At 51.6% G+C, this 24,605-nt stretch overlaps 2 protein-coding genes across 6 annotated transcripts in view; one reads left to right on the top strand and one right to left on the bottom strand.

The window, feature by feature from the left end:
- Positions 1–5,330, top strand: SLC8B1 (solute carrier family 8 member B1). The gene is made up of 15 exons (XM_040577224.1): positions 1–287; positions 512–664; positions 749–801; positions 912–969; positions 1,071–1,176; positions 1,260–1,427; positions 1,503–1,610; positions 1,704–1,760; positions 1,867–1,997; positions 2,111–2,252; positions 2,597–2,718; positions 2,876–3,029; positions 3,145–3,225; positions 3,575–3,639; positions 3,713–5,330. Exons 1-15 carry the CDS (start codon positions 126–128, stop codon positions 3,908–3,910), a joined length of 1,758 nt encoding a protein of 585 aa, XP_040433158.1. The 5' UTR covers positions 1–125; the 3' UTR covers positions 3,911–5,330.
- Positions 5,331–5,433: 103 nt separating this feature from the next.
- The window catches only part of TPCN1 (two pore segment channel 1), a 42,584-nt gene continuing 23,412 nt past the window's right edge, over positions 5,434–24,605 (bottom strand). For all 5 annotated transcript variants that reach the window (XM_040577218.1, XM_040577219.1, XM_040577221.1 and 2 more), the window contains 20 exons: positions 24,191–24,249; positions 23,315–23,414; positions 22,184–22,300; positions 21,161–21,285; positions 20,154–20,202; positions 19,893–19,956; positions 18,854–18,898; positions 17,718–17,774; positions 17,574–17,627; positions 16,816–16,888; positions 16,501–16,608; positions 15,198–15,269; positions 14,304–14,393; positions 13,435–13,550; positions 12,671–12,717; positions 12,056–12,124; positions 11,546–11,630; positions 10,034–10,170; positions 9,101–9,181; positions 5,434–7,928 (listed from right to left, as the gene is read on the bottom strand). In XM_040577218.1, the coding sequence (XP_040433152.1) occupies positions 7,806–7,928; positions 9,101–9,181; positions 10,034–10,170; positions 11,546–11,630; positions 12,056–12,124; positions 12,671–12,717; positions 13,435–13,550; positions 14,304–14,393; positions 15,198–15,269; positions 16,501–16,608; positions 16,816–16,888; positions 17,574–17,627; positions 17,718–17,774; positions 18,854–18,898; positions 19,893–19,956; positions 20,154–20,202; positions 21,161–21,285; positions 22,184–22,300; positions 23,315–23,414; positions 24,191–24,249 (1,671 nt within the window). In that variant the 3' untranslated portion in view covers positions 5,434–7,805. The remainder of the gene's footprint in view (positions 7,929–9,100; positions 9,182–10,033; positions 10,171–11,545; positions 11,631–12,055; positions 12,125–12,670; positions 12,718–13,434; positions 13,551–14,303; positions 14,394–15,197; positions 15,270–16,500; positions 16,609–16,815; positions 16,889–17,573; positions 17,628–17,717; positions 17,775–18,853; positions 18,899–19,892; positions 19,957–20,153; positions 20,203–21,160; positions 21,286–22,183; positions 22,301–23,314; positions 23,415–24,190; positions 24,250–24,605) is intronic.

Below are 24,605 nucleotides of genomic sequence, written 5' to 3' on the forward strand. Positions count from 1 at the left end.
CCACTTCTCCCATCCCCACCCCTCTCCCATCCCCACACCCCCATGGCCCCCCCCCACCCTGCTCAGCCCGTGCCCCCCAAGCCCTAGGCACCCCCACTCGCTCTCCCCCAGCCCCATAGGGCGCCATGGGGCCGGCGTGGGTGCTGAGCCTGGCCGGGGTGCTGAGCCTTGCTGGGGCGCTGGCGGGTGACAGTGGGGCGCCGCGAGCGGTGACACCGGCGGCGCTGGACATGGGGAGCACCGGCAGCAGCGGGGGGGACCCCTTGGGACACGGCCGGGGTCTGGATGTGAGTGGGGGCACAAGGGGGATTTGGGTGCTGGGGGGGGGGTCCTGTCCTTACACCCCTCATCCCCGTGCTGGCCGCCGTGTATATGGCACAGATGGGGAAACTGAGGCAGGGAGGGGATGTGGCAGAGCAGCGCAGTGTCACCCACAGGGTGGGTGCTGCCTCAGGGGGGGACACACACAGCTGGGGACCCCTGTGTGAGCCCCCCCGGCCGTGCCCTACAGTGCAGGGAGGTGAGGAAGCGCAACAGCTCCGAGTGGTGCCGCTTTGTGCGGAGCAACCCCGACTGCCAGCTGGACGGCGGCTTCCTCGACTACCTCGGCGGCGTCTTCTGCGTCTTCCCCGCGGGGCTGCTGCCGCTGGCCATCGCCCTCTACGTAAGGACGGGGACCGGGGGGGGGGGGCGTCAGGCCATGGGATGTGCCCCCCCGCCTTGAGGCTGAGCCCTGTCCTTGTCACAGGCCCTGTGGCTCCTCTACCTCTTCGTCATCCTCGGCGTGACGGCCGAGAAGTTGTGAGTACCCCGAGGGGACGAGGGGACGCCCCCCAAGGTGTGGTGGCCACGGGTGGCCCCGTCACACCGCCCCCGAGACCACCACCGCCGCTTCCTTTGTGCCCTCGCAGCTTCTGCCCCAACCTGTCGGCCATCTCCACCAACCTGAAGCTGTCTCACAACGTGGCAGTATCCTTGGGGCACGGGGACAGGGACCGGGGGGGACACACAGGCACTGGGGGGGGTCCAGGCCGTGAGCCGGGGTCTGCTCCTTGACGGCTCCCCTCCATGGTGTCACCTTTCTGGCCTTCGGCAACGGGGCGCCCGACGTCTTCAGCGCCGTGGTGGCCTTCTCTGACCCGCGGACGGCGGGGCTGGCCATCGGGGCCGTCTTTGGTAAGGATCCCCGTGACGGTGAGGGTTGTGGGGGGGCCCTGCGGAACTCCCCCCGCGCTCCCCTCACCCCGTTGCGTTGGCAGGTGCCGGCATCTTTGTGACCACGGTGGTGGCCGGTGGCATCGCCCTGGTCAAGCCCTTCACAGCCGCCTCCAGGCCCTTCCTCAGGGACGCCATTTTCTACATGGTGGCCGTCTTCCTCACCTTCCTCGTCCTCTACCTGGGCCGCATCACGCTGGGAGAGGCGCTGGGTGAGTGACGGCTGCCGGGGCGGCGTGAGCGTCCCCTGGGGGGGTCTGTAACCCCCTCCCCTTGCCCCCCACCAGGTTACCTGGGGCTCTACGTCTTCTATGTCTTCACTGTGGTGCTCTGCACCTGGATTCACCGCAGGCAGCGTGGGGACGGGCTGGCCCCCCCCGGACCATGGGAGCCAGGTAAGGGCCGCCTCACGGTGCCATTGGGACCCCCGTGTCCCCCTCTCACTGCCCCCCTGCTCTTCCTCCCCCCCCCCCCCCCCCCCCCCCCAGAGATGCCGACGGATGCTGAGGAGCGGGAGTCCTCGGGCACCAACAGCGGAGACTACGGTAGGTCAGGCTTTGGGGGGGTTTTGGAGCCATCTCTGCTAAGTCTTGGGGGGGTTCTGTGGTGTGGGGAGCCCCCCTGGCCCGCTCAGCCCCACGGCCCCCCTAGGCGAGGAGTACCGGCCCCTGCTCCCCTACCGCGAGACCTCCCTGCGCATCCTCGCCACCGCCCTCAGCCCCTTGGACCACCGCAAGTGGAGGAGGAAGCCCTGGTACTGGCGGCTCTTCAAGGTCTTCAAGGTGAGATGGGGGGGGGAACACGATGTGTGTCACCCCTGGGCCAGGCCAGGGGGGGACTGTGGGGTGAGGACAGTGTGTTTGGGGACGTATCACACCCATGGGATGCCCCCCAGGTCCCTGTGGAGCTGGTGCTGCTGCTCACCGTTCCCGTGGTGGACCCCGACAAGGACGACCTGAACTGGAAGAGACCCCTCAACTGCCTGCACGTTGTCACCAGCCCCCTGCTCTGCATCCTCACCCTCAAGTCGGGTGCCTGTAAGAGCCCGCGGCGGCCCTGGACTCCCCTCATGTCCCCTGAGGAGGGGACGTGACCGAGCTGGCCACAAAGCCCCAGGCCGGCGGCCTGGTTTGCAGCCGGGTAGCTCCATGCTCCCTGTCCCCCTTGGGGTCTCCCCCAGCAGGGTGGGGGCTCCTGTTGTGTTTCTTTTGTTGGGATCCAGCTCCAAGCCCCTCGGTGGGGTCCCCACCATCCGGGTCTCTAACGGGGCGGGGTAGAGGTGGCTTTAGGGACAAGGCTCAACCTCACACCACCAGCCTGGTGGGATCCTGCCCAGCCTGTGGGGCCGCACTGATGCACTCTCTCTCCCCGCTGCGTGCAGATGGGCTGTACCAGATCCAGGGCATCTTCCCAGTCTGGGGACTGGTCATGCTGGTTGGCTCCGTCCTGGCCATCATCATCTTCCTCACCACGACCAACGAGGAGCCGCCCAAGTACCACTGCGTAAGACACCCCCAGCCCTGAACGCACACCAGGGACCGGAGCAGCCCTGCTGGGGGCTGAGGGACCTGAGCACCTTCCCAGTCCCCGATGTCCCCAGGAGGGACACAGCTGGCTGGAGGGGACACATCCAGGAGCCAGCTTACCCTCCTCCTGCCAGGTATTTGCCTTCCTCGGCTTCTTGGCCAGCGCCATGTGGATCAACGCCGCGGCCACGGAGCTGGTGAACATCCTGCGGACCCTGGGCATCGTCTTCCAGCTGAGCAACACGGTGCTGGGCCTGACGCTGCTGGCCTGGGGCAACAGCATCGGGGGTAAGGGCTCCGCGGTGCCCCGGCTGCGTGGCTGGAGCTGCCGGCAGCGAGACATCGCCCGCTGAACCCCAGTGGGGTGCAGGTGTCCTCCAGTGTCTCCCCCTTCTCCCACCAGACACCTTCTCCGACCTCACCATGGCACGGCAGGGCTATCCCCGCATGGCTTTCTCCGCCTGCTTCGGGGGAATCATCTTCAGTATCCTTCGGGCACACGGTGCTGGGGGGACAGATTGGGGCCGTTCTGGGGTCTCGGTTTCCCTGCCCACAGCCTGGGGCCAGTCCCTGCTCCTGGGGGACCTGGAGCTGGGCAGGATCCATCCCGGGACGGGGGTCAGGTCTGGTCCCTTGGGGTCTGCCCAAGGGAAGGATGGGAAGAGGCTGTGCCTCCCTGGGGAAGCTCTGGGCAGCCTTGGACCATGCTGAAGCCTCTTGTGCTTGAGGCTTTGGTAGCCTCGGAGGGGCTGGGAGGAAGAGGGGCGGTGCTGTCCTCATCCCTGGGGCTGGAGGGGACATTGTGCTGCTTCTCCATCCTGAACTGGCCCCAGACATCCTGGTGGGCGTAGGACTGGGCTGCCTGCTGCAGATGACGAGCAGCCAGCTGGTGGTGAAGGTAAGGCTGACACAGCATGGGGAGGGGACTGGCCCCACCAGGACCCCACTGTCACCCGGCATCTCTCCGGCAGCTGGAGCCCGACAGCCTCCTGGTCTGGATCCTGGCCGGAGCCCTGGGGCTGAGCCTGGTCTTCTCCTTCGTGGCGGTGCCCGTGCAGTGCTTCCAGCTGGGCAAGGCGTACGGCATCTGCCTCATCCTCTACTACCTGGCCTTCCTCTGCGTGGCCCTGCTGACCGAGTTCAGGGTGATCCGCCTGGCCGCTGCCTGACCGGCCCCGCAGTGCCGCTGTCCCTGCCCTCGGCGTCACGCGCCCACTTCGGCCTCGGCTTACTTGTATGTTTTGAGAAGGGAAAAGGAGGCGTTAGGCAGTAGCCGTGTCCTCGCCCCGCTCTGGTTAACCTCGGTTAACTCTGAACAGGGACGAGGTGAAAGGCTCAGCCACCCCCGGGCGCAAGGGACCGGAGCAGCCGCAAGAGAGGTTGCTCCTGGGCACCCGCTTCCCGTCCCCGTCCCCCTCCCGGGGCTGGAGGACACGCTACGTGGGGAAACTGCAAAGTAAAGGCTTGAGTACAATTTTGGGACTGTCATTGCAGAGGGCAGCGAGTATTTGTAACATGGAGGGGGGGGAGAACAGAAGAGGGGTTGAGGTGAGGCGAGGCAGCAGGGCAGAGTGCAAGCAAAGCTGGAAAACAGCCCACAGGAGGCTGGTTTCTCCTCTTTTTTTTTTTTTTTAAGCAATGTTTTTCAACCTGCCTTTAGGAATACTTCTGCTCCTGAGAGCGCAGACAGAGCTGTAGCAAAGGACTTGGTGCAGAGGTTTCCACGCACACTGTTAGCCTCTGGCAAAGCTAGGTTTAGACACTGTAAGAGGAAAAAAAAAAAATTAATTGCAATTAAAAACCACACAACCTCAAATCGTGGTGCTTGCTGCAAGGGTGCTGGGTGCGCTTCGGGGCTGGGCTGCTCGGGGCAAGCAGGGGGCCCTGAGCACAGCTCGGGGTGCAGCTTCCTCCAGTGCACCCGCGGTGGATTTCCCAACGGCGGTCACATGCAGCTGCTTGTGCTGCGAGTGCCTGCTCGTGACAGAGCTGCAGGCACGGGGCAGCCGCCGCTGGCTCTTACGCAGCCCCGGGGAGGCAGCGAAAGGCAGCACGTGGGACAGCGGTTCCGTGTCCCCGGCCGTTAGGGATAACCCCACTTCTGCTCTGCGGGGAGGCAGGGGCTGTTGTGCAAGCAGCACGAGCAGCAGCCCGGGGTTCGGGCAGCTTTCAGGCTCCCCGAGCCCGCTGCTCTTCCCTTCCGGGCTGAGCTCGTTTCTCCTTTTTCTGGCTGGATAAGTGCTTTCACAAAAGTTACGGCTCCCTGTGCCTGCAGCTCTCGGCTCTGCCCTGAGTCTTGCAGCAGCCACCCCCGCTTTCCGGCCCAAACGACTGAGATGGGAGCCAGCAGACACGGAGGGAGAGGAGCGATGGTTTCAGGAGCCTGCAGCTCCTTCTGGCCTCAGCTTTTGCATTAAAAACAAAGCAAAACAAGAGCATGAAAGCATTATTGTAACAGAGAAGGGAAAAACTGGCAATGGGAGGGCAGAGAGCTGGGCTCTGAGAGCAGTGTCCAAGAACAAGAATTCATGGCAGACCTGCAGGGCACAGATATTAAATACGCTCATGCAAGCAGCTGCCAGTGGAGAGGGAGAGCAGGCACAGCTCCTCTTCGAATGATGTGGAAATTCATCAGCTGCAGCCAAGCCCCTCTCCTGAAACATGGGGAAGGAGGAAAGGAAGGTGCTGCCTTTACAAAGCTGAGGATGCTCTTTATTAGTGTGCTTGAAAAATCTAGAGAACATTTACAGACATTGTCCATAAAGTCATCTTTATAAACAAAACATCAGCGTACAAAAATCCTGCCGTGCTTCCTCCCTCGTTCCCTACCCAATGATTGTCTCCGTCGTTAGTCTGTGGGGAAGGGGGGAAGAGGAGGATAAATAGAAGGGGATGCCCCGTACTCAAACTTCTTTTCCTTCCAGACAAGGTCCTGCGGAAGAAGTAAACTTCTGTGGCCCTCCTTAGTTTAAGAAAAAATAATAATACAGTGTACATGGGGGCGGATCAACATCTCAGCACGAGACCAGGGAAGCAGCATCCGAGCCCCAAACCCCGGGACATGAGACCCATTACTGTAGGTCAGGCAGGTCGGTGCCCCTGCAGCAGAGCCTAAAGGTGCAGCTCCTTTCACACCCAGAAAGTGTCCTAAACCCAGAAAATGCCCCAAACCCGTCACTGACAGCACTGCAGGGGTAATGTGGAACTTACAAAACCAACTGGGGCTGTGTTTGACCTTCACACTGCTCATTCATCCTGCCCCACACCTAGAAACATCTCTTCCAGCCCCAGGACTAATCTGGATAAATCTCCCAGGCTGCGACTCCGTGCAGAGCAACCACAACGCTGTGCTGCTCGTTAACTCGTGGTCACATTTACGGTTTGGAAAACAGCCCTTTAAGGTCCTTCACGGTTCAGCTCAGAAGTGGTTTCATAGCAAAGCACCTGCAGTACCCAGAAAGGAAACTGAGCTGCCCCGAGGCACCCAGGGCATTTATCCAGGCAGAAGCGAGGAGCACACAGCGCTTTGCCTGCTATTCAGTCTCATCCTTCCCCAGGAAACGCTCCCTAGCTGCCCCGGCAGGATCAGTCCTCTCCCTCTGTCCTGCGCTACGTGGTGAGACTGCAAGGAAACACCAGGTACGTGGCACACAGGGACTGGGGACACATCCCACACCACCAGGTTCATCGAAGCCTTGAGAAAGCCTCCCCAGCTCCGTCTACTCATCACCCGAAGCTGAGAACAGATCAAAAAGCAAGGGTTAAGGGAACCTCCTAGCTTCTAACCCTCAGCACTTTCTGTGGTTAGGGGATTAAAAAATAAAAAAAGGGACTTAGAGACAGGTTCTCACCACTGTACAGGTAACGAAACGTGAGGGATGAAGCTACCTGCCACAATCCCAGCATAAATGTGGCAGAGCTGGGAAGCAAGCCCTTTTCTTCCCCCTCCCTCAGCTACCAGGTCTGGCAGCTCACACTGAAAAGCAGGCAGGTGAGAAGAAACATCTTTCACGTTTCTCCTGCATCCAGAATCCAAGGGAGCAGTAAAGCTCTTCACAGAGCTTCCTAAAAGCTGACGCTCCTCTCCTTAACCTGACCTGGCTCTCCTTAATCCAGACCCAAGCAGAAATAAGTCACGGACTGGGAGCTGCGAAACCCTCCCTTCCCTCCTAGTCATCTGTCTGAGCTAAGGAGCGCAGATTTTCCATCGACAAAGCAGGTGGCCAAGGGACAGGGGTCAACGGCCACCATCACCCTGCAGCATCACCCTTCCTGCCACAGAGGAGAGCTCTGGGCTCTACGGAGGTGATCCTGATCCTGGGCAGCACCACGGGCAGAACCAGCCAGGAGAGGTGCAGGTGTTGGAGAGCTACAGCAAAGTTTGTCCCCCCAAGTTCCCGTCCCACCTAGGGTCACGATGCAGCGAGCTACAGACCCTCGGTTCTGGCTCCAGCTGCCACGGGACTGCTCACGGACAGCTAAATTCGACGTGCAGAGCTGGATCTGCTACTGGGAGTGCATCTAGCGGTGCTAAAAGGTAGAGGAGAGGCAGCCTGATCTCCAAAAGTGCTGAAATTTCATACCACCCTCCCTTGTTTTGCGTAACACATGGGGGAGAAGAAAAAATCCACTCCCCTTCTTTTATTCCTAGGTTAACGGTACCCTTTAAGCGAAGCAGACCTTCAAAAAGGGCAATTTGTTTTTCCCTCTTTTAAATAGTAAGCAGGTGGCTTAAGCGCATTTCCTCCTGTTAATGGATTACACGGACCTTTCCCTCAGGTCTGTTAGTGGCAAGACAAACAGCAGGCTCGAGCCTGGGAAGCAGCTCGGAGGGAGAAGTCTCTGTTCTGTCTGGGATGCTCTGTGCCAAGTGTGGGCATCACGCTCTGGTTGCAGCAGTCTTACACAGAGTCCCCCTGTTTTTTCAGGGATTCACTGCTTAGGGGAAGAGCTTTTAACCCTAAAGCCAACCAGCATGTGGAACAGGTCTATGTACACCATCCCGATATATACGCTGTGAATACTCTAGGTTATTGCATAGAAGGCAGCTCGCGGTAGCTAGGCCTAAATGACAGTCTGGGAGCGTTGTCGGAGGCTCAGGGGCTTCAGAGAGCTGTTGGAAGCAGACGCAGACTCCTGCAACGGTGCCTGAGATTCCTCTTTCCTGGAGTGCTCCTCATACCACTCCTGCAAGACAAGATCAAGACGCAGAGATCAGTCTCTGCCCCACAGCACCCCCGATCTGCAGGGACACAGCGTTTGCTCAGGCAGAGGGGCTCCTCCCAGCTTTTTTTTCCCCAGCATTTTCTCCAGCAGAGGGGCCCAGCTGTGACAGATACACCAATGGTCCAAGCAAGACGCACCAGCCAAGGCTCAGCAGCAGCCAAGCTGAGCTGCCAGGCCTGACAAAGCCAAGCAAGGAAGCATCGTGCTCAGGACGACCCTCCTTAATATCCAGGACTCCTGTGTTGACACCACAGGGATGTCTGGGGCTTGGAGTTGTGCCCAGAGCACTACAGGACGTTACATCCCCGTACTAGAGGCCAAGCAGGACAGGCAGGGAGCTTCAATGTAGATTTCCACCCAGCTCCATGGCAAGTAACTTGTTTATTTTTGTTAGTGGGACTGAAGACTCACCCACAACCTAGCTGCCCAAGGGATAAAAGGGCAGATTCGAGTGGTTACGAGATTAATTCTTTCAGTACTAATCACTGTGTTAGTCCATGACCCCAAACCACAAGGCCTTGCACGCACTGCAGCGGCCAAATTCAAGGCACAAAGCTCCCAACCTCAAAGAACACCGGCAGGAACGCCTCAAACAATGCAGAGAATCAGTTGATCTAAGCGTTTCCCATCTTTGTTTGCCTGCTATTGAAAAACAGGCACTTGCAGAGCACTCGGCCTGACAGACACACCCAAGCTCAAACACAATCACATTCCAGGGGCTTAACAACTGAGTGTAACGCGGCCAAGTCCCAGGAACACCACGCACGTGCTCCTGGCCCAGCAGTCACGCCTGCCTTAGTGACTGTGGGTTATCCTGGCCAAGCTGGAGCACCTGCACACACACACACTCGCTCAGTTGCTGCCACTCTGCTGATGCACACCAGCAAGGCCGGGCTCCTGAACCAGCCAGGGAGGCTCTGACACACTCCCTGGTTTTAAGAAAGCCTCCAAACACCAGATCTGATGAATCTAAAGCAAAATTCGTCTGCTGCTACCACTCTTTTCACAGAGGTGCCTGGGTCTCGGAGGGAGAAGGCCTCCTGCGTTTCAAAGGAGGATTTGTCCTTCTAGGCAGTGTGAAGTGTTCTGCTAACCACGAGCCTTGCTGCTGTGTCCGAGTCAGACCCACATACCTGTATCTCCTCCTCATACATCTTCATACTCAAATCACTCTTGGTCCTTGATCTGCGTCCCAGAAACGTGGTTGACATTTGCTGAGGAAGAGGTGAAAACAAAAACAACATTCAGTCACCGGACAGCTCACGGGAGCAGCCCCGGAGCTTCAGGCACCCCTCGTGCAGACACCTATCATCTACTGGTGAGCCTGGGCTATTCGGAGCTCTTCCCACTGTCAGCAGAGGAAAAGAGCTGCAGACGACCAGAGAGCTGAATTCTGACTTACTCTCTGCCCACAGGAGTCACCTGAACAGCCGTGAGAAACAAAATAACCCCAGGTCTGACATTATGCTGTACTCTATTGCAAGGCTGAGGGCAACATCCCCCTGCGGTTGATTGTCTTGAAAACTGTTTCTGATCAGTATTGTCATCACCATCACCACAACTACTATTCTGAACTTCATCCGTGTAAACAAGAGCTCAGCTTTTAACCACCAAGCCAACCAAAGCAAATCAAGGTCCGCTAAGGGACTGGAGCGCTTGCACTTGGCAGTGCAGATGCAGGAACACAATGGCTATTATTAAAACAATCATTTAAGCTCCTCCCAGATGCACAAGCTAACAGATCTCCGAGACAAGAGCAAAAAGCCAGGTCAGCTCATTTTTCCTGTTCTGGGATGAAAACGTAAGCAGTGCTGCAGAGAAAAGGACAGCTGCTCTCTGGAATCAATACGAACGTATTGCTGCATCATGCTTCAGGACTGCCTGTGCCTAAGTGTGTGATGGCACAGAGAGAAGGGCAGGAGAATTACAAGGCACTGGCTTCCCTGGAGAAAAGTAGATGTGCTTTTTCCAGTCAGTTTCCCTCTAGAAGATAGCAACAACGTATTTGTGGCCCTGGTGCACCTCCCTCCCCTGAAGCAGAGAACCTGCAGTGAGTTTCCTCTTACCCCATACTTGTCCATCTGCAAAACGATTTTCTGCAGCTGAGCAGTTTCAGGGGCGGCTGAACTCCGCTTGTACAGCTCAATTATCCCGACCACTTCCTCCTTGGAGATCTCCTTCTCCAGCACAATGCCGTTGTCTTCTGCACAGGCAAGAAAAAGAAACAGGAAGAAAAGTTATCTTCACTGGAATACGTATGTCCTTGTCCCCCAACAGGGCAGGGAAGAAAAAAAACTGGCGTGTAGGGCCAGCAGGCATCTCTCAGCTTTTAAAACATCAAGTTCCTCAGTACCTTAAAGTCTTGTCACTCTTTGCTCACCTGCAAGTTAACTAGCAGAACAAATAATCACACACTAATTGCTGCCTTTTGGCCTTCAGCTGCCCAACGCAGCTCGAGATAAGTGCTAACAAACACCTTTCACTGCACCATGCAGAATGGGAGCAGGAGGGATCGCAGTGAAAAGTGTTCTGCAGCTAACAATGCCTGGCTCACACCGGCCTGTGCCACACATTTGGATCTTCTGGCACCTAAGGAAGATGAGGGGCGAATCAAAGCCCCTCCTGTGGCTGGGGCCACCACCACGTCTTTCTACAGGGAAGATTCCCTGGCATTAAACGTATGAGAGTGCAGTAGCTGTAGCTTCTCCCTGCAGAAAACTGTAAAGAATTATTAAGACTAGTCTGCATAAAGACTGAATAGAAAAGTCTGGGTGTAGATCACCTAAAGGAACAGCAGGAGAAGGACTGTAAGAGATTAATGTGTTTATGGCACCTAGATTACCAGGTCACAAAGTTACATGCAGCTTCAGCCGCCCAGCTCAGGAGACAAAGGACAGTGAGGAAACACGGTGACTCAGAGAGGTATGATGGGATGGAGAGCCCAGTCACAGTCAGCTCTTAAAGGGCACAAAAATGCACGTCCCAAACCAGCACATGGTCACCACTGGGAGATGTGGAAAGGACTTGATAGGCAGCATCTTTTTTCTCCGTGTCATGGCAAGGAATGCTGTTAAATCACCTTTTTGTTGGTGCCCAAAAGCTGCATGAACCACTTGGAGAGACACATCCTGGTGCGGGTGTGTATGAGCGCAAGGGAGAGAAATTGATTTTAAAAGGAGGAAGAAAAAAAAAATCACCTTTTGTTCCGTAAGGTCTGAAGATTGAGCTTTGCTACATTATTGCTGTAAGGTTTCCTACATTTCTTCCACAAAATGTGCATAGACTTACTGTTTGAAACAGCTCAAGTAGCTGAAGTTCACACAAACACACACACACACTATCTATCTATCTATCTATATATATATATATATGTAAGTATGTATAAGTACATGCTAGGGCAGGGTGGGGGAAATGAGGGCAGAACTGGAAGGCCAGACAGATATCACACAAAAGCATAAGAATGATTTTAGGAAGTCAGGCTAAAAAAAGAAAAAAAAATGCAATCCTATCCCATTCTCTCCTAAGAAGTCAGAGAGAGGAAACACGATGTTGTGGGTCGGCCAGCCCTTGGTTCTGACCTTCTGAGTCTTGGTTCTTCCGTGTGTAGTTCATGCGGAAGACGAAAGCCTCCAGAATAAATGCCACGATGATGGTCATCACCACCTGGGAGAGGACACAACAGAAGAAAAAGATCAGGAGGCTGCTGCTGTGGCGTTCTGCCCCCCCAGTTCAACAGGAAGCTGAGCATTTGGGCCGTGCTTCAGCTCCTGGTGCTCCAAGCTCCTCTGTCCCAGTTCGCACATCTACCTGCATGTCAGCTGGTGGCAGTGAACCACAAAGGGGACAGAAAAAGACTCTGTTGCCCTAGTCCTTACCCCGAGGCCCAGACTTGTGTAGCGCCAGCTGTGTCAATGCCCACAAATTCAACTTTCTGCAAGTGACGTAGACTCAAATGTTTTCGGAAGACGTTACGTAGAGGAGCAAAGCTGTCCTCATTTAGGGAAAGAAGTTCCCTCTGGAACACAGTAAAAGCTGTCTCCCGTCCTCATCCCCCCAATTTCACATACGAAGCATCTCCAGACACCTACCATGGTCACAATATAGAAGATCATGAAGTACAGGCGGCTCCAGTGAGTGGTTTGAGATGTCACCCCTTCCTAGAGGAGACGGGAAAAAGTCACTAGTGCACGCAACAAGAACGCTTGCCAACAGACACAAAGCAGCATCAGAACTATCCATCTCAAATTCATGGCTCCACAGCTAGCCCCAGGGACTGCCTGCACAACACTCAGTGCTCCAGCTGGTTCTTGCAGCTAACCTGCCTCTGAAGGTAAAAAGCTATGTTCCTACGTGCAAGCACACGGAGCATTTAAGGCCTCTGGCTGTATGAACCACTGCTGCTAAGAGAACACAGCCTGGACAGCAGGGTGATAAGCTGGAATACAGCGTGACTTCATTTGTCCGGATTGTGAAACCCAGCCTGAAGGCTGGTCAAGTTCGACAAGAAAACATGCCTGGTAGCATGTCACAGAGGTCAAATATCACCCCGTGATCAAGAGCAACAAACACCTAACAACAGCAGGTGACTAATCCTGCCCTCTCCAAACGCCAGGAGAAGAGAGCAGTGATAATATGAAAAGATCTAGCTCATCTGGCAAGAGCCTGTGCTGCTTTGGCAGGCGAGGTAGCTGAGGTTTACTTACCATGATGATGTACCAGTCATTGACAACCGTCAACTCAAACAGGGTGACTGCAGACAATGGAGAAAAAATAAAGACAATTGCTTTATCCAACCTCGCTTGTTTTAGAATGAATCTTGGACAAGGTATTTGACAGACAAAACAGAGGCAAGACGGCAAGTTCCAATACAGGCAGCAAATCCAGATGCAGAACGCAGGCCCTCATCACTGCAAGCACTTTGGCATCTTCCCACTTACGACAAAGGGGATTAGACCCACAGAACCAGGAGCATGGCTTAATCTTTATTTCTTAAGAATCAGAAACAGACCTAACCCTTTCCACAACAGAGCACGGAGACCTCTGAAATCCCCAGGAGATAAGCACCTCTGCTCACGCGTTAAGAAAAGTCATGAAGAGTAACCATATTCAAATCAATCTCCACCAGTGGACTTAAAGAAATGTATTAGCATTACTGCTGGCTCTTTGGATGAGTAGTAACCTAAAGACCTCCTTAAACAACTCTGGAAGCCTGGTCTGATTACCAGTCAAAACAGATTTGCTTGCTTCACACTGTCTTTTAAGAGACGACTTTATTGCAAAGCAAGCAGACAAGACACAATGACTCAGCTGACATTGTCCAAAAAAGGAAGAGAAGAATATTGAGTGCCCAAAATGCACTAGGACATCTCTCCGTAAGAGTCCCAGGCACTGCAGTCCTGCCACCCAGCTCTGCAGGGACACAGATGCACTAAGGAAGAGTCTTTGCTATGGACAAAGCTGCCCTTACCAAAGCTGTTCAGAATGTTGTCGAAGTTGTTGAGATAGTAATAGCCTTCTTCCACAACCGTCTTGTTGCCAACCGTGTGGTTCACCCAGCGGTAGGAATCTGCAACAGTGCTTGTGCTGGTTGGAGAAAGCAGGACAAAGAATGAGAAGAGAAGATGGAAAACAAATCTCAGGATAATAAATACCAAAACACTTAGAAGGTGTTGAATTGGGTGGTAGTTTCCACCTCTTGGCCAACACTTGCCTCTTTCTTTGAGAAAGAGCCTCTCTCCTTCACAGCTCAGCACAAGCCCAGGGTGTCTTGGTAATCATTCAGGAAACATTAGACCAGAGAAACTGAATGTTTTAGTCAGACTCCTTGGCTCACAGCCTTAAAGCCTGGTATTTCCAAGTGGTCTGCCATCATTTAAGACGCAAAGGGCACAGAACAGCTCAGCTTCCAAGACCAGGTGAATTTATCTTGTAGAAAGTGAGGTCTAAATATGTAACACATCTGGCACAGCAACTCTGGTGTCACGTAGATGAAAATCTCAATTTTACTCTAGAGCAGATGTTTACAAGAGTTCCCAGCTACAATACCTGGAAAAAATTCTACCAGTGCAACCGCCTGAGGTGAACTACAGATCTCACAGAAAGCAGCCAAATCTTCCACAGAAATCTCTCCCTTTCCAAGTGCAGCGTGAAAGTAATTTCATCCAGTCTTACCTAGAGAAGCGAAGCATCTCCCCTAAATTTTCCCAGTGTGTTGCTTTGGCTTCAGAGCTCCGTTCAGACCCATTCTCTAGCCCCTTCTTCAGCTGGGGATGTAACTGCACTACTACTGGCTTTGCACCAAACCCACTGCAGGGGGGACGGATTTGCAGTACTCACTTGCAGCAGTTCGGGTAGACCACACCAGCAAAGAATTCCATGCCGACGATGGCAAAGCAGTAGTAGAAGATCAGCAGGGTTAAACCTAGGCTGGAGGCAAAAACCACAAAGAGCAACTCTTCAGTAACACAGTAGTAAGGGAGGGAAAACACAGTCACAGGCTAGTTACTCTGGAGGGAATTTCTAAGAGATGGGAAGCAGCACTGAAACCCCCAGACCACCCTCTGCCAGCACTGCCCGGCAGTTCTTTGTGCTTTCATTCATGAAGTCCTTGGACAAGGAGCTTGCCACTCACTGAAGAGAGAGAGATGTTCTAAGAAACTAGAGAACAGCCCGAATTTCCTCCCAGTTTGTATTCAGCTACGCAAACTTCTCTCCACAGTTTTTCTAACAAAAAACAAACCACAACACACTGGTTCTGCCCTCTCCACATCCTTGGATGCAGGGACAGCACCAAGAATAAGGCTCTCTAGCTAACACTCGACCACCAAGCTCCTTCCAATGCCCTACCATTTAACAATAATGCTCTAGAGTGGCTGTACCAAAGACAGTGAGACAGCCGGGGCTGAGCATATTTGTGCCAATGTTCCTCCCACACAGGTCTCCCCTCTCACTAAAAGCTGGGGGAGAAAAACTAGACGACAACAACTCTTAGTCATCCTCCTAACATTAAAAAAAAAAAGAGGTATCCCAGGAGGGTTTCTTGATGCTCCAAAAAATGGGAAGGTTACCAGCACACTGCGGCCTCAGCAGCACATCAAGCAACAATCAATCGACAGGTCTGAGCACAAACACCCTTAGAAGGTTTGGCAGGTCCTCGTCCTGATTCCAGCCCTAGACACTAATCTTTGGACAGCAGCAGGCAGAGAGGGGGCAAAGAGAGTAAGTCAGTACCTGGCCATCCTGGGGAACAACTCAAACATGGTGTCCAGGACATTCCTGTAGCGTTTCTTCAATTTAAAGAGCCTGAAAGGAGAAGCCAGAAAAGTTAACCTATGCACTGAAAGCTGTTGGGAATAGTTAAGAGTATCACAGTTCTCTGTATCTCCCAGGTTAATGATCAGGTAAGGTTTCCTGACAGTAAATCCACACAATCTACACTAGTTCAAGTGGTCTCTGTTCATCTGACAATGTCCTGTTGCTTCATCTGGATGTTTATGGCACATCCAAGTAAGGGTTTACAGGATTAAGAAATCTTAAGGAAAGGCCCACATCTTATTACGCAGCGTGAAGCATAAATAGCTTTTTTTTTTTATATATAAAAAAGTTGTAAGAGCCCAAACTAGTCCTATGCACAGGGTTAGGATTCATCACTCTTTTCCCTAGACACAAGCTTTTCTGTGTTTACCCCACGACCCAGTAAAAATTGATGAAAGAAAAAACACATTGTGCCTGCTAATTTCAGATTTGGCAAATCCCTCGGCCTTCACAGAGCAGCACAGTTGCCAAACGTAGGTTTTCTGTTGCTCCCCTGCCAAAGCATTTCCACCCTCCCACCCCCCCACCTTCGAGTGTCGTGAAGTGTTGTTTAAATCCTCACTGAAGAGCTAAACTACATTAGCTTGCCTTTAATAAAACAATATTTCGCTTCTCAAATGCTTTACGTTCTCCTTGACGGATGCATCTGAGAGCCACGGATCTCCGTAACAGCTCAAAAAGAGCGGGTTAATCAGACCCATCTCACTGAGCTGCAGAGAGGTTACAGGCCCCAGCCTTGCTTAAAGGGTGAGATACAGCTGAGCAAGGTTGTACTTCACCCCAGAAAACAGTATCCTTTGAAAACTGTAATTTCTGGTAATTCAGTAGAAATTATTAAAGTGGCTGGGACCGCCTCACCTCACAGAAGAGCTTTTCTCTGAACAGCATCAGACAATTTAGAGGAGGTGTAAGAACCCCACGAAGGCAGACACAGGATAATCTGTCCCTAGTAAATCCCTTGATCTCTATTAGAGATCAGCTTAAGCTCCAAAGCACGGGGTTTCATATCCCATCCCAAGATTTTATCTTGGGTTTTGATAGTGCTGGCTAATCTCATTACCCTACAATTCCTGGTCGTGCCATGGTCACGTACCCACAGAGCAATCCTTGCCCCCTCCTGGTAAGGAGCTCAGTGCCCAGCTGGACCGATGGCAAACAAACCTGGTTGTTTTCTTCCCCACCTGCTCTCCGCGCTCCCCGCACAGCCTCCCCGTCTCACCTCAGCAGCTGGAGAGGTCGCAGGACCACGATGAAGTAGAACGGCTCCATGTTAAACGCCAGCGCCATCAGCCCCAGGAATGCAAACAGGGTGACTGAGAAGTCAAAGCTGGAAATAAAAAGAGGGAAAAAAAGGAATCAGTGATATATCACTAATATTTCAGCAGAGAAGAGGTACTCGGTGCCACTCCAGCCTGACAGGACGCACAAGGCCAAGCCCAGAAGCCTCACCCACAGGCCTAAGAACTCATCTCAGCAGCCAGCCTTTCTAACATTTCAGTTTTCATCACCTCTCGGAGTGTCAGCGCACACTTACAGATTCCAGCCTGAAGACAGGTACTCAACAGGCCCCAGCCCAGTGGTTTTCAGGAGCAGCTCCACGCCATAGACTGTAAAACGAGATGAGAGCCATGAACAGAAATAAGCAGCATCACAAGGAGGGCTTGTGCAAAGGCTCGCCCTCTGCATAAGATGCATGGTCCTTTGAGTACAGGACCTTAATCTTGGTGAGATGCCAAAGGCAACATTTTCCCTCGAAACCAACACATTTTCCTGTATTCAAGGTGATTTCTCTTCAGGGCACTCTACAAAGCAGTTACTTGGCTAACAAGCTGTAAATGTTCAGGCACAAGCTCCCACACAAAAGGCCAGAGAGCTGTGCAGTAAATTCAGGCCTGCCTGGGTATTTCCTTTATCTCAGGGGAACAAATCCAGCATCCATCCCACAGCCTAGGCCTGACCTGCAGGGACAGATCCTTTCAAAGAGGAGCCATCTACTGCCCTCTCTGTCCTGGCAGTGCTCTGTAAGCGTGCATGTTAAAAACCTGAACAAAATAAACAATACCACAAAGGCACCCCTGGCTGCAGCAGCTCAGGGAGCTGTAGAGCAGTGCAGCAGCGCTCACGTGGGTCTGTGTGTATGCTGACAATCCCTGCCAGGCACAGGACCGTTCTAGATGGAGTCCGTACACCTGTTTTTACTTCAAACTGAACAATCTTCTGGGAACAGAGCTGCCTATTCCCTTCCCAACTCATTACGAAATGAGACTGCTCTGTTGGGTGGCACCTGCTTACTTGTGAGGAAGACTATGTAGCTCCACGGGACGTTTCTGGAGAAGAAATTCCCTCCTGGAAGACACAAGAAGAACTTCTTCTAGCCTCCCCTTCATTCAGTCACCCAGCATCATAGTCAAGACAGCAAGCTGCAATGTTTCCTACCTTGCAGCATGAAGGTTTCAACAAGAATCCAAATTCCATTCACAGCCACCACAGTATCTGGAAAACAAAGTAAAAATCCACTGCAAAACCACTCCTGGATCAGAGGACTACTACTTCCTAGGCTAACAAAAAAAGTACAATGTAGGACGAGCAGCAGTGTTTCCAATTCAGCTACCAAATTGAACCTATAACTTGGAAGAGTCACAACTTTCTACTCAGGCTTTTCCCAGGCTGTTAAACGGATGCACTACTGCTGTCTTCTAAAGCAAACAGAACTAAAACAATGACCAGAATCATGCTCAATCATCTGTTCACCAAGAATTATTTTATACACAAGTAATAACATGGCAAAATATTTCAGCTTCATCCTAGTTCTGGAACAAGATCTTGAGAACCAGTAGGCCCTCAACAATGCAAAGCCCCCATCAGCTTGGATCTATTGCTGCTCCCCAGTGTTCAAACCTCAAGAGCTGAAGGTGCAGGATTTACCCTTTTCATTCAGATGTCCTCGTCTCCTCTCTTCTCTCTAGCTTAGCACCCTAATTTATAGAAATCTGTCTCCTCCGATGTTCAAAAAGCTCCAAATTACTGAGTAGGAAGAGACCATGTAGAACATAACGAGGAGCACCACGAGTAAGCACCCCTCTTCCTCAAGAGAAGCAGGGCACAGCATCGTTCTCCCAGGCAGAGCAGTTGCCAAGCAATCCCTCCAGCAGCAACAATGCTCACACCTTCTCAAGTGCACACAGAACAAGAAGGCTGCCTGGCAAGGCAGTTCCTTATCCAGCATCCTTCGGCTGCAAGATAAAAACCTCAAGGCTTGTGAAAGCTAACCGCCAACGTATCCCAACGCAGTGAGTCGATCCCTACACAGTCAGCCCACAAGTACGTTATGAAGAAGCGAACCAACGAGCCTCTGCAGGAGACTCAACACGGCAAGAGCTGCAGCAGCTGTCAGTGTGAGCACGCTTTCCCTCCCTCTCCACCCAAATTCCAAATTTTGTAGAGGAACCATAGCTCAGACCAAAGACCAGACCCCACCGTGCTATATCCTTGGAGGGCTGAGCACAGACAGTGCCCCTGACCCATGAGGTCGAGGGAGCGTGGCAGAGAGAGAGTTTGTTGCTGCTACTTACACATGGTGTACTGGAACACGCGGGAATTCACGAGGATGTTGATGCCTGCATGGAGGAAAGTACAACAAAACGAATGTTAAAGCGGTCCTCCGTACCTCACACACAGCTTCCTCTATCCTCCCCTTGGAGATGTTTTTCACATCAGTCCTCAGCACAGAAGCGAAGCAGATCAGTAGATCGGAAACTTTTACTTCTTGGGACCAAGGTGAAATTTGGTTTAGAATTTTAGTGGCAATGACCTCGCTATCCTTAACCATCTAGATGTCTCCCCCTGCCTCTATGCACTAGTTTTGTGACGTGGACAGAGGTAAAAACAGCTGACGAAGCACTGCCCATGTTTGAAACGACACACACTGTCAGGGAGGGCTGAGTGCGTTAGAAGAGATCCACAGGGCTCCTACAGCAGCTGTGTGTTTGGATCAGGATGCTGCTAACTGCTTCCCACCAGCATACCTGTGACTTTGGTTTTGGTGTTCTTATTTCTGAGTGGCTACATTCAATCAGGAAACCTGGGACATGGGAGATGTCACATTTGCAAGGCAGACTGCACCGATGGCTATTTCACATCTCCTTCCCCCTCCTTAGCAGCTGCACTTGATCTGTACGAGCGCTACAATTTCATACCGGGACCCAGTGGCTTCTTTGCAAACAAATCCCGCTCCACAGTCACTGCCCGGAACATGGAGAAACAAACCCATACAAACCCTGCTGGATTCAGCACGCATACATCAGAGCTAGCCTCGGGGCTGAAAAAGGAATACAGCCCTCCCTGACCTCAGGGTCTGGTTCACCACAGAGCTTCTGCTAAGAGGTGTCTTACTCTGAGGAAGCTGGGGTTTGGCTCAGAGCACAGGGAGCGTGTACAGAAATCTCCCTTGGAGGCTCTGAATACAGAGTTGGTTAGTAGGCCTCCACTCAAGCTGTTTGCCTTGGACATTTCAGCACAGGTACATCAAAAGTCCCTTCAGACAGCCTTGTCTTTATAGAGAAAAGCTTTTCTTTAGTTGAATACATGCTGTCATTAAGCCCCAACCTGTACCTTTAAAAATAAGGAAAGCTGTCCGGGGAAGGTCATCAAACCAGTGCTCGCGATTTCGTTTTGCCTGGAAGCAGAACAGCCACAATCAAAAGAAGTCAAAGCTATATTCATCCAAAAAATACAGCGATCGAGACCCACCTTATTCCCATCACCTGCTTTTAGACTGCCTTTGTTTCTCACCCACCTTCCCTTTGATCAGTGCCCTCCTTTGCTCTCCCTCCCCGACACACTTCCCCCGTTCTCCACCCAATTAATACTCACCTTCCATTTTAAGCCAACAACTTCATAGAAATTGTAAAAATCCTTTAGACTGCAAAACAGAAAGAAGCATCTGATCAGAGCCTTGGAGCTGATTACATCCTTAAGCATCCTTGCCAGGCACCATCAACAGAAAGTCCCTGGAAGTTATTAACTCCTTATTAGAGCTGCAGCCACTGCTAGTAAGTCAACACTGACCTCTTCTTGGTGTGGCCAGAGGTTGCTGACTGGCAGTAACCAGAACTGCATGCTTTTAGGTGTCTGAAAGCACGGATGCTGGAATTCTCAGACTCTTACCAGTGTCGTTAGGTGCCTAAATTTAAGAATTCAGTCCTTCTCCTCGTGCCATTTTCAATGTCTCCATGGCACTTGGCTTGAAGGAGAAGCATCAGCACCAGTTCCATGGGAAACGTTCGCTCTGAGCCTGTCTGTGGCCAGAACAAATTAAAAGAGAGAGCAGGTCTCCTGCTCTAATTCCCTCTACTTCCATGCTGGCTCGAGTTAGCTGCACCCACCCACCAGAATGGTAATTCTCTGCCTCATAACGCAGAGGATGACAGTCCTGAAAGCACCAGCAGAACCAGATTTTAATTAACAAAACCCTAGGGGACACAGCCAGCTGCTGGAATAACAAAAACTTGTTAAGCTGCGAGGCTGCACTGTGTGAAGAAATGCTCCTTGCAGGCTCTAATGCTGCTCCTCAATTTCCCACTCCTCAGTTCTGGCAGGGAAAGTGGGAAACAGAGGATGCCTGGCGACTGCCAGCAGAGCGCTGTATCCACAAGAGGGCATGCAGGAACTCCATCACCCCTGCAGAAAAACCCTCATTTCTCAGGGCACCCACCCCTCCAAGCTTCCTAATTCCCCAACAGAAATCTTTTCAGGCACATAACTCTATTCCCACACTCCAGACCAGTTTCCTTCCATAAACTCAGCCATCCTCTCTGAGGGATAGCTTCAGAGTGTGAAGCAACATCCCTGCTCAGGGCGCAGCAGTGAGACCATCCTACCTGAGTAATGGAGTATTACTTTGATTCAGTGCTTTGAACGTGAGATACCGCTCTCGGGTGCACATCCGAGGCTTGTAAAACCGCAACAGCCCTTCAAAATGCTTGAAGGAAATTCCAGACGGCCTCTAGAAAAAAAGGAAATGTCATGAGCAGGGACATCAGACAGAAACATGTACACACTCAAACATTTAACTCTCACTCTGAATTTGTTTTAAGCAGGATTTTCACATTACCATAAGATGCCATTATAACTATGCCTGAAAAGTACCCTAAACCATTACTTTAAAATACTGCCTTTATCCCAGAACACAGAGATCAGAAAGCTCTCCTGGCAAATCAGACCCTCAAACAAATGCAGAGCTGTTCTGTGCTGCCCCACCCTGTGAAAACTGTCCAGCCAGACATCCCAAGCAGAGTTCAGCTACTGTCTTTGAGAGGACAGTAGATATTCTAACTGGCTCTATCACCGGCATAATTTTCAGACTATAAGCTCTTCCTCAGAAAGTGCTAATATAACAAATGTGCCCTAACCATGAACCAATTTACTAGAGGAAAGTTAGTTATTTTTGGGGCCTTATTTCTCTTCTTGCTCCGTAAGTTAACCAAGAAACCAACGCTGTCCCCCAATGCTTTGTTCCTTAAAGCATTGTTTGTAGATGAATTAATTCTGTCTCCACCATTTATTCCTGCAGTATCAAGCAACTCAACCGTCCCTTCACATGCATAACCCACCCCTCCTCTAAGTACTGGTGCTCAAGAAGCAAGTACTCAAGTGACCCACGCTTGAGGGGGGAAATTAAGGAGAAATCAATGACCACGTGCACTCCAGGACAAGCTTCCCTCATTTATCAAGGCACTTCCATGGTCTCACATTGGGGCTGAAATTCAGGCTACTTTTTCCTCCAGAAAGAGATTAAAAACTAGTTGGACAAATGAAAAAACGGTAGCCCTCGGTGATTATGATCTGAGCTCCCGTCCCAGCACACCCCAGGCTGTTCTGAGAGTCCCCGCAGGGCGCGGTACCTGTTTGGTGATGAGCAAGCGGTAGGCGTGCTGTATGGCCGTGCGCTTGTGCAGCAGCAAAGACTTAAACTTCCTCTTCTCAATGTCATTGAACGTGTCGAACACCACAGCAAGAAGCTGCGGAAAGAAGAGATGAGAGAAAATCAAGTTTTGATCCATATTCTGTGCAGCTACCTGAGCAAAAGCTTCTCAAAGAGGCAGGAACATCCAGTCCAGAGAGGCAAGGAGAGGCGTTGCTGCAAGAGGAATCTTCCTGCTGAAGCAGAACAGAGGTAGTGAGGGCTCACCGACCATAAGGATGAAAAAAAAGATCAGGAAGCACACTGCACACACACTGATCCACTCCTTTGTTTGGAAGAGGCCCAGATATTTCTGGTCTCCTAACACTCACTAGTGGTTTTCAGAGTAAGGATAAATCCCACATATGCTAACAGAAAATAGTATCAAAAGATTTGCTAAAAATGCCCCAGTCTCTTTGGGAGGCAGGTTTTGAAGGCTGCTGTTTGGACTCATCCTTCCACGAGAGCTTTGGCAAACATATCAAAACTAACCCTCCATCTAGCACAGCAGCAGCGAAATCCCAGCCCATTACAAATCACTTGCCTTGGGATGCAGAATCCCTCAACAACCCATTTTTCACAGCCCACATCCTCACCTGAGCTGGTCTCAGCCCTGCTCTGGATGCTGAATGAAGCAGAGCAAGCACAGCAGCCACGCTCACACTGCAGGTATCAGCACTCTTCAAGTCCTGCCATCCTTAGCAATTCCATTCCCTTTCAAACTGATTTAAAGCATTTCAGGCAAGCCCAGATAATAAAATGCCATTTTATGATAAATAATTAAGACAGGAAAGGACAGTAAATTTTGTGCAACCAAGTATGTCACTCCAAGCATGATATTAATGTGACAAAGGCTGAAGGATAATAATATCATTCTGTTTTCTGTGATTTAGTTCACTTCCTTGTGGTCAAACATTAGAAGACTCCTATCTGCAGCAAAGCTGGCATTTCTACAATTATTCTGCCAAAGGGTCTCAGGTTATTATAGAGCACCCTTGGGAACGAGGGAGACTTGAGCAATGAACTCCAAATTCAGGCAGAGGGAAGTCAAGTGCTTCAGCAGGGCACTCACCAAGTTCATGATGAAGTACAGCTCAATGGAGAGGTACACTATGAAGAAGACACAGGACCAAGGGTTCCGGGCATAAGATGGCATCATCACGTCAGGGAAACTGCATCCAAAAGACACAAGTTTAAGTGCCCCAATAGGTCATGCTACGCTTCCCCACCATGTAGGCAAAAGCACAAGACACGGATGTGTGCACCCAGATCCATGGACCTACACATTTCTGCAAGACCCGTGGCTTCTCATGACACTAGCAACGAGCAGCAAGAACACTGAGGCATGATAAAAGGAAAAGAAAGAACATTTCCTGCACATCCCGAAAATCAAATGGGCCAAGGGGATTTGTAACATGGCTACGGGTTGTGCTTGTAACAATGACAGCAGTATAGCCCCGGTGTAGAAGTACTACAGCATGACACCCTAAGATTTATTCCATCCTTTGCTAATTTCCTAATCCCCAGAGCTCTCCCAGACAGCAGATCAATATTTACCCACTGTCCTTATCCCCCCTCTCCTAGATAGTGGAAGTGAAGCAGAGGAATAGGAAGTTACTTCACGACAGCAAACTGTCGGCTGACAAAGAAGCACAAACAGAAACTTTCCCTTCTTGGACCCAGGCCTAATAAAGCTGTCTCCCCCTTACTGCCCTCGCAGTGATGAAGCGTTCGAGTGGCTTAGAGATAACTCTGCATCTGAGGTCACAGCGTCCTAAAACAAAACGAAGTACCAGCTGTTCCCAGGCAGGCGAACCCAGGAAATCTCTCTCATGCAGGGGAAAGGAGTCACGTTTGGAGACGGACCATTTCTGCAGAAAAAGTCTGGACTCTGCTAGATTTCTTCTGGGACAGAGGGAGAGACATCCTTTTCTACCTCAGAACTTACTTTGAAGTGGTCAGAAGTACAAAGAGATTCACGAGGCTGTTCTCTAAAGTACTGAAGTACTGAAAGAAAAAAAACACGCATGATAAAAATGCGAGCAGAATTTCACAGTTACATTTTGTTAAAAAAAATGAACATTATTTTTGATAAAACAACACTTGAATACAGGCACTTCCACAGTTCCCTGACGCCTCCTAGGAAAAGGGTACTTCAGCACTGGTCCTTTTTAAAGGTCTGAGATGGCATGTGAAGGGTTAAAACAACTGAAAGCTAACCTAAGCATTTTTGCAGTAACATTCCCAGGAAGTTATAGATTCATCACAAAAGGAACTACTGGCTGCTGGACTTCGACAGCCACTGTGTGAAACAGCCAAGCTTCCACCCAAGTAACTCCCTCCTCTGGGGACAGCAGCAGGTG

This window comes from Cygnus olor, chromosome 17 (genome assembly GCF_009769625.2).
Source record: "Cygnus olor isolate bCygOlo1 chromosome 17, bCygOlo1.pri.v2, whole genome shotgun sequence".
NCBI lineage: Eukaryota > Metazoa > Chordata > Aves > Anseriformes > Anatidae > Cygnus > Cygnus olor.